This window comes from Elephas maximus, chromosome 18 (genome assembly GCF_024166365.1).
Source record: "Elephas maximus indicus isolate mEleMax1 chromosome 18, mEleMax1 primary haplotype, whole genome shotgun sequence".
In the NCBI taxonomy this organism is placed as follows: Eukaryota; Metazoa; Chordata; class Mammalia; order Proboscidea; family Elephantidae; genus Elephas; species Elephas maximus.
In genome coordinates, this window is record NC_064836.1 from 71,480,328 (window position 1) to 71,493,299 (window position 12,972).

Below are 12,972 nucleotides of genomic sequence, written 5' to 3' on the forward strand. Positions count from 1 at the left end.
TGTATTCACAGACTAAGTTCCTTAATTCTTTAAGTCCAAAGGCAGACCGTGCGAGTACCTGATAATGCAGCAAGAACTGATGTTTTGCTCTGCCATGCAACTGTAGAGCTGTATGTGCATCTCTGGAAGCTCTTGGGTTGGTTTTCTGTTTTTTTTTTTTAAAGAAAGGCATCTGTATTTTCCATTTCCAGAAAATTATTATTCTAGTAAAATCAAAAATGTTAGTTTATATGCTTGATAGAATTTTTTTCCCTAGGCAACAGGATGAGAGTGTTTTCCCCTTACAAGGATACTATCGAGCCATGAACAAGAACCAACTTGATGGCGACAGGTTACTGATACCATGAATTTCCCAAAAGCAAACAGATGTTCTCGCTTTCTAGGACTATGATGTGGCCATATTTGGGGAGCTGATGGAGATCAGCAGAAAGTATTGGTACAGCATAGATTATCAAAGTATAAAACCCTGCCTTAAATTTTTTTTTTTTATCTTAGTTGATTTTGATTATTTCTTTTCTAACTTGTACCACACAGAGATCTGCTTTCTCGAACAGAAGGTACCGAAGATAAAATTTTAACTTGTTTTTGATACCTTGAGGTCAACAGGACCATTGATTAGCTGTGTAAATCTCAGATTGACATACATGTTCAGATTACTACTTTGTCATAGTTCTCTCTCTCGAGGCCAGTCTGTGAGGTGTTACTTTTTACTAATTCCTGAGTCTGCCTCTAGAAATGGTTACCTATCCATATTACCCAATTAGTTTGGGGCTGTGAAATCCAAAACAGACTAGTTAGGATTGCATGTAACGTAAGAGCAGATAGACTGAGTGAACAGACGATTTCTAAGATCCAGAGATCTATGTGTTCTACGACTCTTTGTGCATCTACTTAACCAGGAAGTACACTACATACAGGCAATACCATGAAATTTTTGTTTTATTATTTTAGAAAAGATGTATATTTTACATGAAATTTTTTTCTACAAAGGTAAACACCCGTAATATAAAATATGAACATTTGCCTGCTAGACAAAAATATGCTGCTATGGAAACATGTTTATGATATCTTAAAGGAAAATAACAATTCAAATATAATTCCATTATAACTATATCTAGTTATCAAATCCTTATGTATCTGTACAAGAAGCATAGATAATATTTGTAACCACATACTAAAAGGACTGGAACTCTTAACAGTGGTTATCTCTGGAGAAGAGATGGGATTTCAAAAGATAGGGTATGGTGAGGGGTAGCTATTGGTAAAGCAGGACATTTTCTTGTTATGTTTCTATATGAATTTCCTGGTTTACAAATAAACGTGTTGCTCTTCTAATTGTAACAATTTTTAAAAAATCAGGAAGTACAGACAAACAAAAATAATTACATATATGCTACCCACTCTTGGACCACGATCACTACCTTTTCAGATAATTTTTTAAGAATGTGTACTCTTAGAATATTACTTTCTGTCATATATACTGGCACAGTGGGATAGATATAGCTATAAACCAAAAAACCAAACACACTGCCGTCGAGTCGATTCCAACTCACAGCTCACAGTGATGCTACAGGACAGGGTAGAACTGCCTCATAAAGTTTCCAGGTGGAATCAAACTTCTGACCTCTTGGTTAGCAGCCATAGCACTTAGCCACTACGCCACCAGGGTTTCCAGATATAGCTATATTACACAAAAATATACCTCTTTTTTTTAACAAGGTATTATGAAAATATTTCCATGCCCATGAATATACTTCTGTAATCTTATTTTTAGTACATTGTTTAGATATGCAGATTTCCCCTTGGATTATATTTACACATAAAAATAATGTAACAGATAAAAAAAAAAATTCTAGCCAATTTAGGCTAAACCAAACAACTAGGATTTTAGACATTGAGGAAAAGTCCATATATATTTTTCCCTAATTGAATTAGTTAGATAATCACATCTCCCCACTAAATTCCTTCAGTTGTTTACTGGTTATTTCCCCATCTTAAGCCTCATGAAAACTGCTTAGAGATAAGAGGTTAAGATAATAAAAATATAAATATATTTTTTATCTCTTCTTTTTATTAAACTGTTGATATATTTATAAACCTGATAAAATATATTTTATTAACAGTTTACAAATATATCAACTGTTTTATAAAAAGAAGAGATATCTGGCAACTTTCTGCTTATTTTGACCTGTGCTAATTCTTCATGAGGAACCCCAGGATAATGCAATGGTTAATGTACTAGGCTGCTACCTGAAATGTTGGAGGTTCAAGTCCACCCAGAGGCATGTTGGGAGAAAATCCTGATGGTCTACTTCTGAAAAACCAGCCATTGAAAACCCTAATGGAGTACAGTTCTACTCTCAAACACGTGGGGTTTTCTTATGTGCAACTGATTTGGTTTTTTGGTAACTCTTTATGACATTGACTTTCATCGACATTTCAGGAATGGTTATTTTAAAATACAAACCTTAACTTCTTTTTCAGAGTTTCAGAAAGAACTATAACTACCCTAAATCACTAGACATATTTTCCAACATTGGATGTGCACTGTCTGTCATTGGTCTGATTCTCACGATTATTTTCCAGGTTGCCACCAGGTAAGAAAGGAAGCAAGCTCTTCTCGAGAGAAATTGCTGTCCTGATTACTTTACTCTAAGCATATTCTCATCAGAATACAGTCTTTCATACTGGGGAAGCCAGTACAACTTGTACAAGGCAAGGTCATGGAAGTTCCATAGACACATCCAAATTCCCTGAAGGACTGAATTGCTGGACTGAGGGCTTTGGGGACCATCGTCTCAGGGAGCATCTAGCTCAATTGGCATAAGATAGTTTATAAAGAAAATGTTCTACATTCTACTTTGGTGAGTAGTGTCTAGGGTCTTAGAAGCCTGTGAGCGACCATCTAAGATACTCCACTGGTCTCAGACTTTTGGGAGCAAGGGAGAATGAAATAAACTAAAAATACAAGGGAAAGATTAGTCCAAAGGACTAATGGACCACAACTACAAGGGCCTCCACCGGGCTGAGTCCAGCACAACTAGATGGTGCCCGGCTACCACCACTGACTGTTCTGACAGGGGTCTCAATACAGAGTCTCAGACAGAGCTAGAGAAAAACATAGAACAAAATTCTAACTCACAAAAAAGACCAAACTTACTGGCCTGACAGGGCCTGGAGAAACCCCAAGAGTATGGCTCCCAGACACTCTTTAAGCTCAGTAATGAAGTCACTCCCGAGGTTCACCCTTCAGCCAAAGATTAGACAGGCTCATAAAACAAAATGAGACTAAATGGGTGCACCAGCCAGGGGCAAGGACTAGAAGGCAGCAGGGAACAGGAAAGCTGGTAATAGGGAACCCAAGTTCGAGAAGGGAGAGTGTTGACATACCATGGGGTTGTTAACCAATGTCATAAAACACTATGTGTACTCTTTAATAAGAAACTAGTTTGTTCTGTAAACCTTCATTTAAAGTACAATTAAAAAAAAAAAAAGCACACAGTCTTTCAGAACTAGAAGGGAAATCAGAGATTTAGTTCAACATGCTCGTTTTACAGAGAAGAAAACTTGGGCTGAAATAGCTGGGTCTTTCTCCTTCTCATACAGCCTGATGCCACCCATGTGGTTTCTTTAGCAGGAGAGCTGGACTGCTTACACGGTGGCTCAGAACTCCCCAGAGCACCAAAGCTATGTGATGTGATGACTTTCATGAGCCCTGTACACTTTTGCCTTTGTGGGACACTTCTTCCCCCCAAAAAATTACATTTTATGACTGCATTGATATAAAGATAAGTACGTTGTTGTTGTTGTTGTTAGGTGCCATCAAGTCGGTTCTGACTCATAGCAACTGTTATGGACTGAATCGTGTCTCCCAAAAATGTGCGTCAACTTGGCTAGGCCATGAATCCCTGTATTGTGTGATTGTCCACGAGTTTGTCTACTGGTGTGATTTTCCTATGTATTATAAATCCTACCTCTATGATTTTAATGAGGCAGGATTAGAGGCAGTTATGTTAATGAGGCAGGACTCAATCTACAACATTAGGCTGTGTCTTAAGCCAATCTCTTTTGAGATATAAAAGAGGGAAGTGAGCAGAGAGATAGGCGCACCTCATACCACCAAGACAGTAGAGCCAGGAGCGCCTGTCCTTTGGACTCGGGTTCCCTGCTCTGAGAAGCTCTTTGACCAAGGAATATTGATGACAAGGACCTTCCCCCAGAGCCGACAGAGAGAGAAAGCCTTTCCCTGGAGCTGGCACCCTGAATTCGGACTTCTGGTCTCCTAGACTGTGGAAGAATAAATTTCTTTTTGTTAAAGCCACCCACTTGTTGGTATTTCTGTTTTAGCAGCACTGAATAACTAAGACAGCCACCCTCTGTACGATAGAACTTAACACTGCCGAATCCTGTGCCATCCTCATAATCATTGTTATGCTTGAGCCCGTTGTTGCAGCCACTGTGCCAGTCCATCTCATTGAGGGTCTCCCTCTTTTTCACTGATCCTCTACTTTACCAAGTATGATAGCCTTCTCCAGGGACTGGTCCCTCCTGATTACATGTCCAAAGTATGTGAGACAAAGTCTCACCATCCTTGCTTTTAAGGAGCACTCTGGCTGTACTTCCAAGACAGATTTATTTGTTCTTCTGGCAATCCATGGTTTATTCAGTATTCTTCACCGACACCATAATTCAAAGGCATCAATTCTTCTTTGGTCTTCCTTATTCATTGTCCAGCTTTCACATGCATGTGAGGCAATTGAAAATATTATGGCTTGGGTCAAGTGCACCTTCGTCCTTAAAGTGACATCTTTGCTTTTTAACACTTTAAAAAGGCCTTTTGCAGCAGATTTGCCGAACGCAATGTGTCATTTGATTTCTTGACTGTTGCTTCCGTGGGCGTTGATTATGGATCCAAGTAAAATGAAATCCTTGACAACTTCAATATTTCCTCTGTTTATCATGTTGCTGCTTAGTGGTCCAGTTGTGAGGATTTAAAAAAAAAAAATTTTTTTTTTTTTTAATGTTGAGGTATAATCCATACTGAAGGCTGTTGTTGTTAATTATGTGTTAAAATATTTTTTGGCCTAATAGTTTCCTTTTTTCCTTCTAATTTTAAATAAAATTAAAACATTTTTATCCCATTAAAGTATTGTGGGTCCTAAGTACTGTGTCTGATGGATAAGTTGGCTCTGGCTTCCAGGCCTTCTGCTGCATTCTATTAGTTAAATCAAGTCACAGGCCTGCCCTGGGATGGAACTACACAAGGCATAAACACTGGGAAATAGGGATTAATGGGAAATCTTTGGAGATTGTCATTGTTGTTGTTAGGTGCCATCGAGTCTATTCTGACTCATAGCAATCCTATAGGACAGAGTAGAACTGCCCCCATAGGGTTTCCAAGGAGTGGCTGGTGGATTTGAACTGCCGACCTCTTGGAGATTAGCTATCACTTTTTAAAAGAACATAATTTCTAGAATTTATGTATCATCCTGTTTCCTCTAGCTCACTTCTTTGAGAAAATGAGGTAAGAGATAAGAACAGTATGCTTTTCTGATATAGTTGGGAAAATAGGTTTACCGGCCAGCCTACTGGGCTATGAGATAGATATGCATTGGATAATAAGTATTCCTTTGTTCTCTCACAATTTCACTGGAGTTTATTTTTATTTTTTTGCTGTTGTTTTTATCTATCACCTATCTACCTACCTACCTATCTGTTTATCTATCTATCATATATCTATCTATTTACAGGAAAGTCAGAAAAACCTCAGTAACCTGGGTGTTGGTCAGTCTGTGCATGTCAATGTTGATTTTCAACTTCCTCTTTCTGTTTGGAATTGAAAACTCAAATAAGAACTTAATGACAAATGATGAAGACAAGGAAAATAATGATTATGGTAATAACGAAGTACCCACGACAGACACCATCCACATCCCCAATCCCACGTGCACTGCGATTGCTGCTTTACTGCACTATTTTCTGCTAGCAACATTTACCTGGACTGTACTCATTTCTGCCCAGCTCTGTTTCCTTCTGATTTGGACCATGAAGCCTCTTCCTCGACATTTCATTGTCTTCGTCTCTTTAATTGGATGGGGTAAGTGTTCGTTTCTCCACTTACTCAGGAATTTAATTTTGTTGAAATCATCTAATTTAAACAAGCACCCATTGAAGGCTTAATAGTACAAGGCCTTGAGGTGGGGGAGGTAGAAATTACACAGATCACTAAGAGTGCCTGCTGCCTGGTATTGCCCACTCCAGTGAGGAAGGCAGCTATGCTACAGATGTTGTAAGAAAACTTAAAGATGTTTGTTTCCTTTAGCACCTCTTTTTTTACTAATTTGTTTTGAGACTTAGAGCACAATAGAATTAAATTCTTAGCTACTTTTTAATAACTATTTCGAGAAAGATAATCAGAGATGTCTTTACGATAAGTAAGTTAAAAATTTTATTGTCAGCAAAGAAAGCTGTTTTAGGAAGATGTTCAGTGATAAATTTAAATTTATGTGAGTGGAAAAGGAACTAGACTGCTTGAGAATGAAAGTCATTGTAAGCCTTACAAAGAAATCAGGAATAGTATAGGATTAGTATGTAGAACAAACACCAAAAGGGAAAAGAAAACACTTAGAGGAAGTTTATGTCCACTGTTGACCTAAATCTTCAGGATCATTTAGCGTATTGTCCATTGTAGAAAGTACCATACATCCTGAAAAGGCTCAGATGCATAACTCATTCATGGTCTTGTTAATTAATCCCAAGTCTTGGGTAAATTATTCATTCCTTGTCTCTTTATCACGTAGGAATTCCAGCTATAGTGGTGGGTATGACCATGGGAATAATTTATTCTCTGAATAGGGACGATTCACAATGGGAGCTAAACTACAGGCAAGAAGAAATGTGAGTTTACATTTTTTAAAATGTCCATTTCTTGACTTAAGAGTGTAACTATTCAGTGATGTTAAAGCCAAGTGTAACTGTACAAATACTGTATCTCATTTTATAATTGTCATATGTAGTCATGGGTATTACAAATTCTCAAATTGCACATTACCTTTTAAATATGTTAACATGAAAATGTCCTATGATAAAGCCTTTTGTAAAGTAAGTAATCACCTTCTAAAGTTATAAATATGAACTTTTTAATATTAAGTTTGTCACTAAGTTATTAAGTCTTGCAATCCTATGACAGAGTAAGCATGATCCTTGGTAACCCCTTATCTTAGTTTTCTCATCTGATTTCTCCGTCAGGATAGTGTTGGAGTAATACCTGCTCTGGGCTCTGCAAGGGGTCAGATATGCATGACGCATTTCATAAGTAGAAGAGCACTATCTATACGTCTCACTTGTATGAGCCAATCCTATATTGATAGGGTTATAATGAATATTTCAGGATGATTTATCACACATAAATTCTTCATGTGACTCCAGTATGAATAATTAACTGTTAATAACAAAGGCACGTGACTGTATGCTGTTTGCTTTTTATGTGAGCTGAACCGAGGCTCAACTCTTTCCATGTAGTTCTGCTACCAAATGCAACCACTCTTGAACTTCCTTCTTGATTCTCCTTTTAGACATCCCAACCATTCTTAACCCCAGATTCAACCTGAAGTCCCAAACCAGCCCAAGGAAAACAAAACTCTTGGAGATATGCAAGTATACCAGGGGAAGGCTGCGGTGTTGGCAGGGTTCTTATCTCTTTCCCAGGGCTGACCACGTGGTAGAATAGGGGGCCACTTGCTTGGCTTGATTTCGGGAGCCAGACATTCCCAGGTATCTCTGTTTAATTATAGCTAAATATCTTTTTTATGTAGTTCTAAATTTTTATTCTACAAATAAAGGGGTAAGATGAAATTATCCCATGGGAGAAGTCACATTATTTTCCTACCTTAAAAAAGGCACAGGTTTAGAGACACTACTATAAAAGCCTTCAGGAGAAAGAAATTATGATGGCAAAGGTGAGTGTCAACTTGGCTGGCCCATGATTCTCAGTGGTTTGACAGTGATGATGTAGTTCAGCAACTATGTAATGATGTAATCACCTCCATGATGAGATCTTCTATGAGCAGCCAATCAACTGAAAGGGAATTTCTTTGAGGTTGTGGTTTGCATCCAATATATGCAGACTTTCTGGCAAAGCTCACTGGCTTTTGCTCACTCTGGATCCTGCATCTGGTTCATCATCTAACCTCTGGTTCTTGTGATTTGAGCTAGCAGCTTGCCTGCCTATCTTGGGTTCATCAGTCCCTATAGCAACATGAGTCAGGAGAAATCTCCAGCCTGACCCAGAGACTTGGGACTTTCCAGCCTCTACAACCATGTGAGCCATTTCTTTGATATAAATCTATAAAAAAAAAAAAAAATTTTTTTTTTTTAAATATATTACTGGGTTATATATACATTTCACTGATTTTGCTTCTCTAGAGAAATTTTTTTTTTTTTAGAGAACCCATCCTAAGGCATTTGGTACTGAGAGTAGTTCTAGAGAAACATTTGCATGTTAAAAAAAAAACCTGTTGCTATCCAGTTGATCTGACTCATAGCAACCCTATAGGACAAAGTAGAACTGCCCCATAGAGTTTCCGCAGAACAGCTGGTGGATTCGAACTGCTAATCTTTTGGTTAACAGCCATAGTACTTAACCACTATGCTACCAAGGTTTCCATTTGCATGCTAGAGGATGGGAAATTAATGTGACAAAAAATTCAGGCATTTTTCACCTCAGTGAAATTTCTGGGGTTTCAGTGGTATAGGGCATGTCGAGATATTCCTTCTAAAATGAAGGGTAATTTATTGTATCTGGCCCCTCCCACAACTAAAAAAGAGGCACAATACCTGGTAGGCCTCTTTGGATTTTGGAGACAACATCTCTCTCATTTGTGTGTTCTACTCTGGTCTACGTATCAAGTGACTTGAAAAGCTGTTAGTTTTGAGTGGGGCCCAGACAAAGAAAAGGCTCTGCAATAGGTTCAGTCCACTGTTCAAGCCACTCTGCCACTTGGACCACATGATCCGGCTGATTGAATGGTGCTTGAAGTATCACTGGCAGATAGAGATGGTGTTTGGAGTCTTTGACAGGCCCCTATTGGTGAATCACAGCACAGACCTTTGGAACGAAACCCTACCATACTCTGCAGATAACTACTCTCATTTTTAAAAACAGCTTTTGGCTTGTTACTGGTGCTTAGTAGAGACCAAACACTTAACCATAGGCCACCAAGTCACCATGCAGCCTGAGCTGCCCATCATGAACTAGGTGTTGTCTGACCCACAGAGCCATAAAGTTGGACATGCACAGCAGCACTCCATCATTAAATAGAAGTGATATATACAAGATCAGGCTTGAGCAGGACCTGAAGGCACAAGTAAGCTGCAGGAGGAAGTGGCCCAAATTCCCATCGTCTCCACTCCTGTCATATTATCTGCCCTTTCTCAATCTGCACCTATGGCCTCATGGGGAGTTCCCGATTATCAGTTAACTGAGGGAGAGAAAACTCCTGCATGGCTTACAGATGGTTCTGTGTGATATGCAGGCACCACTTGAAAATGGACAGCAGCAGCACTATAGCCCTTTGCTGGGACCTCACTGAAGGATAAGTGGTGAAGCGAAATCCTCTGAACGGGCAGAAATTTAAACAGTACACCTGGTTGTTCACTTTGCTTAGAAGGAGAAAGGACCAGATGTGCTATTGTATACTGATTTTCAGGCTGTGCCCAATGGTTTGGCTGTATGATCAGGGACTAGGAAGGAACATGATTAGAAATTGGTGACAAGGAGGTATGGGAAAGAGGTGTGTGGCTAGACCTCCCTGAATGGGCCAAAGAAGTGAAGATATTTGTCTCATGTGAATGCTCACCAAAGGGTGACCTCAGCAGACAATGAGTTTAACAGTCAGGTGGATAGAATGATGAATTCTGTGGAGACCAGTTTTCCTCTTTCCCCAACCACTCCCATCGTTGCTCAGTGGGCTCATGAACAAAGTGGCTGTGGTGGCAGGAATGGAAGTTAGGTATGGGCTCAGCAATATGGACTTCCACTCACCAAGGCTGACTTGGCTACAGCCACTGCTAAGTGCTCAATCTGCCAGCAGCAGAGACTAACACTGAGACCCCAATAAGGCACCATTCCTAGAGGTGATCAAACAGCAACCTGGTGGCAGGTTGACTACATTGGACCACTTCCATCATGGAAAAGGCAGTATTTTGTTTTTATTGTAATAGACACTGTGGATACAGATTTGCTTTGTCTGCGTGCAATGCTTCTGCTGAAACTACCATCTGTGAACTTCCGGAATGCCTTATGCACCGTCATGGTGTCCCACACAACATGACCTCAGGTCAAGGGACTCACTTCACAGCAAGCGAACTCCGGCAGTGGGCCCATGCTTGTGAAATTCACTGGTCTTACCATATTCCCCATTATCCTGAAGCAGCTGGCTTGATAAAATGATGGAATGGCCTTCAAAAGATACAATTACAGCGCCAGCTAGGTGGCAATATCTTTCAGTGGGACAATGTTGTCCAGGAGACTCTATGTGCTCTAAACTAGCTTGCTTCTGGTATGTGGTGCTATTTCTCCCATAGCCTGGATTCACGGGTCCAGGAATCAAGGGGTGGAAATGAAAGTGGCACCACTCACTATTGCCTCTACTGACCCACTTGCAAAATTCTTGCTTCCTGTCCTCATGACCCTATGCTCTGTGGGTCTTAGTTCCAAAGGGAAGAATGCTCCCACTAGGAGACACAGCACAGATTTAATTGAACTGAAAGTTAAGAATGCCACCTGGTCACTTTGGGCTTCTCACACCTTTGGATCAACAGGCAATGAAGGGATTTACAATATTGGCTGGTTTGAGCAATCCTATCTACCAAGGGTAAATCCAACTGATGTTGCATAATGGAGGTAAAGAAGAGTATGTCTGGAATACAGGATATTTTTTAGGACGTTTCTTAGTACCAATATGCCTAGTGATTAAAATCAATGGAAAACTACAGCAACCCAATTACAACATAATTAGTAATGGCTCAGGCTCATCAGGAATGAAGGTTTGAGTCACCCCACCAGACAAAGAACCATGACCAGCTGAGGTGCTTGCTGAGAGTAAAGGAAATACGGAATGGGTAGTAGAAGAAGGTAGTTCTAAATACCAGCTACGACCATGTAACCAGTTGTAGGAACAAGGACTGTAATTGTTATGAGTATTTCTTCCATTTATGTGTGCATTAAATATTTTTGTTTTCTTCACTTATAAAATATAAGATGTAAACAGGGCTAGTGTGTTTTTGGTTGTATGCGTGTTAGTGGTATCATGTTAGGAAAAAGTATGACTTTATGTTGTTGTTAGGTGCAGTAGTTTGATTTAGAATCATAGCAACCCTAAGTTTAACAGAAGGAAACACTGCCCAGTCCTGTGCCATCCACACAATCATTGCTATGTTTTAGCCTATTGTTGCAGCCACTGTGCCAGTCCATTTCACTGAGGCTGTTCCTCTTTTTCACTGACCCTGCATTTTACCAAGCATGATGTCCTTCTCCAGGGACTGGTCCCACCTGATAACATGTCCAAAGTACATGACACAAAGTCTTGCCACCCTTGTTTCCAACGAGCACTCTGGCTATACTTCTTCCAAGACGGGTTTGTTTGTTCTTCTGTCAGTCCATAGTATATTCAATATTCTTGTCAACACCATAATTCAAAGGCATCAATTCTTCTTCGTTTATACGTATTCATTGGCCAGCTTTCAAGTGCATATGAAGCAATTGAAAACACTATGATTTGGGTCAGGTGCACCTTAGTCCTCAAAGCGACATGTCTTTTACAGAAGATCTGCCCAATGCAATACGTAGTTTGATTTCTTGACTGCTGCTTCATGTTCATTGATGTGGATTCAAGTAAAATGAAATCCTTGAAAACTTCAATATTTTCTCCACTTATGATTTGCTTATTGGTCCGGCTATGAAGATTTTTGTTTTGTTTATGCTGAAGTGTAATTCATACTGAAGGCTGTATAGTCTTTGATATTCATCAGTAAGTGCTTCAAGTCCTCTTCACTTACAGCAAGCAAGGTTGTGTCATTTACATATTGCACTTTGTTAATGAGTCTTCCTGTAATGCTGATGCTGAGTTCTTCTTCATATAGGCAAGCTTCTTGGATTATTTGCTCAGCATACAGATTGTATAAATATGGTGAAAGGATACAACCCCTGACACACACCTTTCCTGATTTTAAACCAGGAAAGCCAATTCAAACGACTATGTTTTGGGCTATGTGCAGGTTTCAAAAGAGCACAATTAAGTGTTCTGGAATTCCCATTCTTCACAATGTTATCCATATTTTGTTATGATCCACATAGTCGAGTGCCTTTGCATACTCAATAAAACACTGCAGTTTCCTATCAATGTACTGCTGCAAACTTTTTTGAATTATCTTCATCAAAATTTTACTTGCATGTGATATTAATAATATCATTTGATAATTTCCATATTCTGTTGAATAATCTTTCTTTGGAATGGGCACGAATATGAATCTCTTCCAGTTGATTGGTCAGGTAACTTCCAAATTCTTGGCATAGATGAAGGAGTGCCTCCAGTGTCACATTTGTTTATTGAAATATCTCAATTGGTATATCATCAGTTCCCGAGGCCTTGTCTTTCACCAATGCCTTCAGTGCAGCTTGGACTTTTTCCTTCAGTACCATCAGCTCTTGATCATATGCTACCTCCTGACATGGTTGAATGTAGACCAATTCTTTCTGGTACACTGAGTCTGTGTATTCCTTCCATCTTATTTTGATGCTTCCTGCATTGTTCAACATTTTGCCCATATAATCCTTCAACATTGCAACTGAAGACTTGAATTTTTCTTCAGTTCTTTCAGCTTGAGAAATGCCGAGTGTGGTCTTCCCTTTTGGTTTTCTAACTCCATGTCTTTGCACGTTTCATTATAGGACTGTACTTTGATTCTTGAGCT

The 12,972-nt window shown here is 39.3% G+C and overlaps 1 protein-coding gene across 1 annotated transcript in view; it reads left to right on the forward strand.

The window, feature by feature from the left end:
- ADGRG7 (adhesion G protein-coupled receptor G7) overlaps window positions 1-12,972 on the forward strand; it is an 88,492-nt gene that overhangs the window by 48,551 nt on the left and 26,969 nt on the right. The window contains exons 11-13 of the mRNA XM_049857879.1: window positions 2,485-2,597; window positions 5,751-6,097; window positions 6,801-6,897. Of these exons, the coding sequence (XP_049713836.1) occupies window positions 2,485-2,597; window positions 5,751-6,097; window positions 6,801-6,897 (557 nt within the window). The remainder of the gene's footprint in view (window positions 1-2,484; window positions 2,598-5,750; window positions 6,098-6,800; window positions 6,898-12,972) is intronic.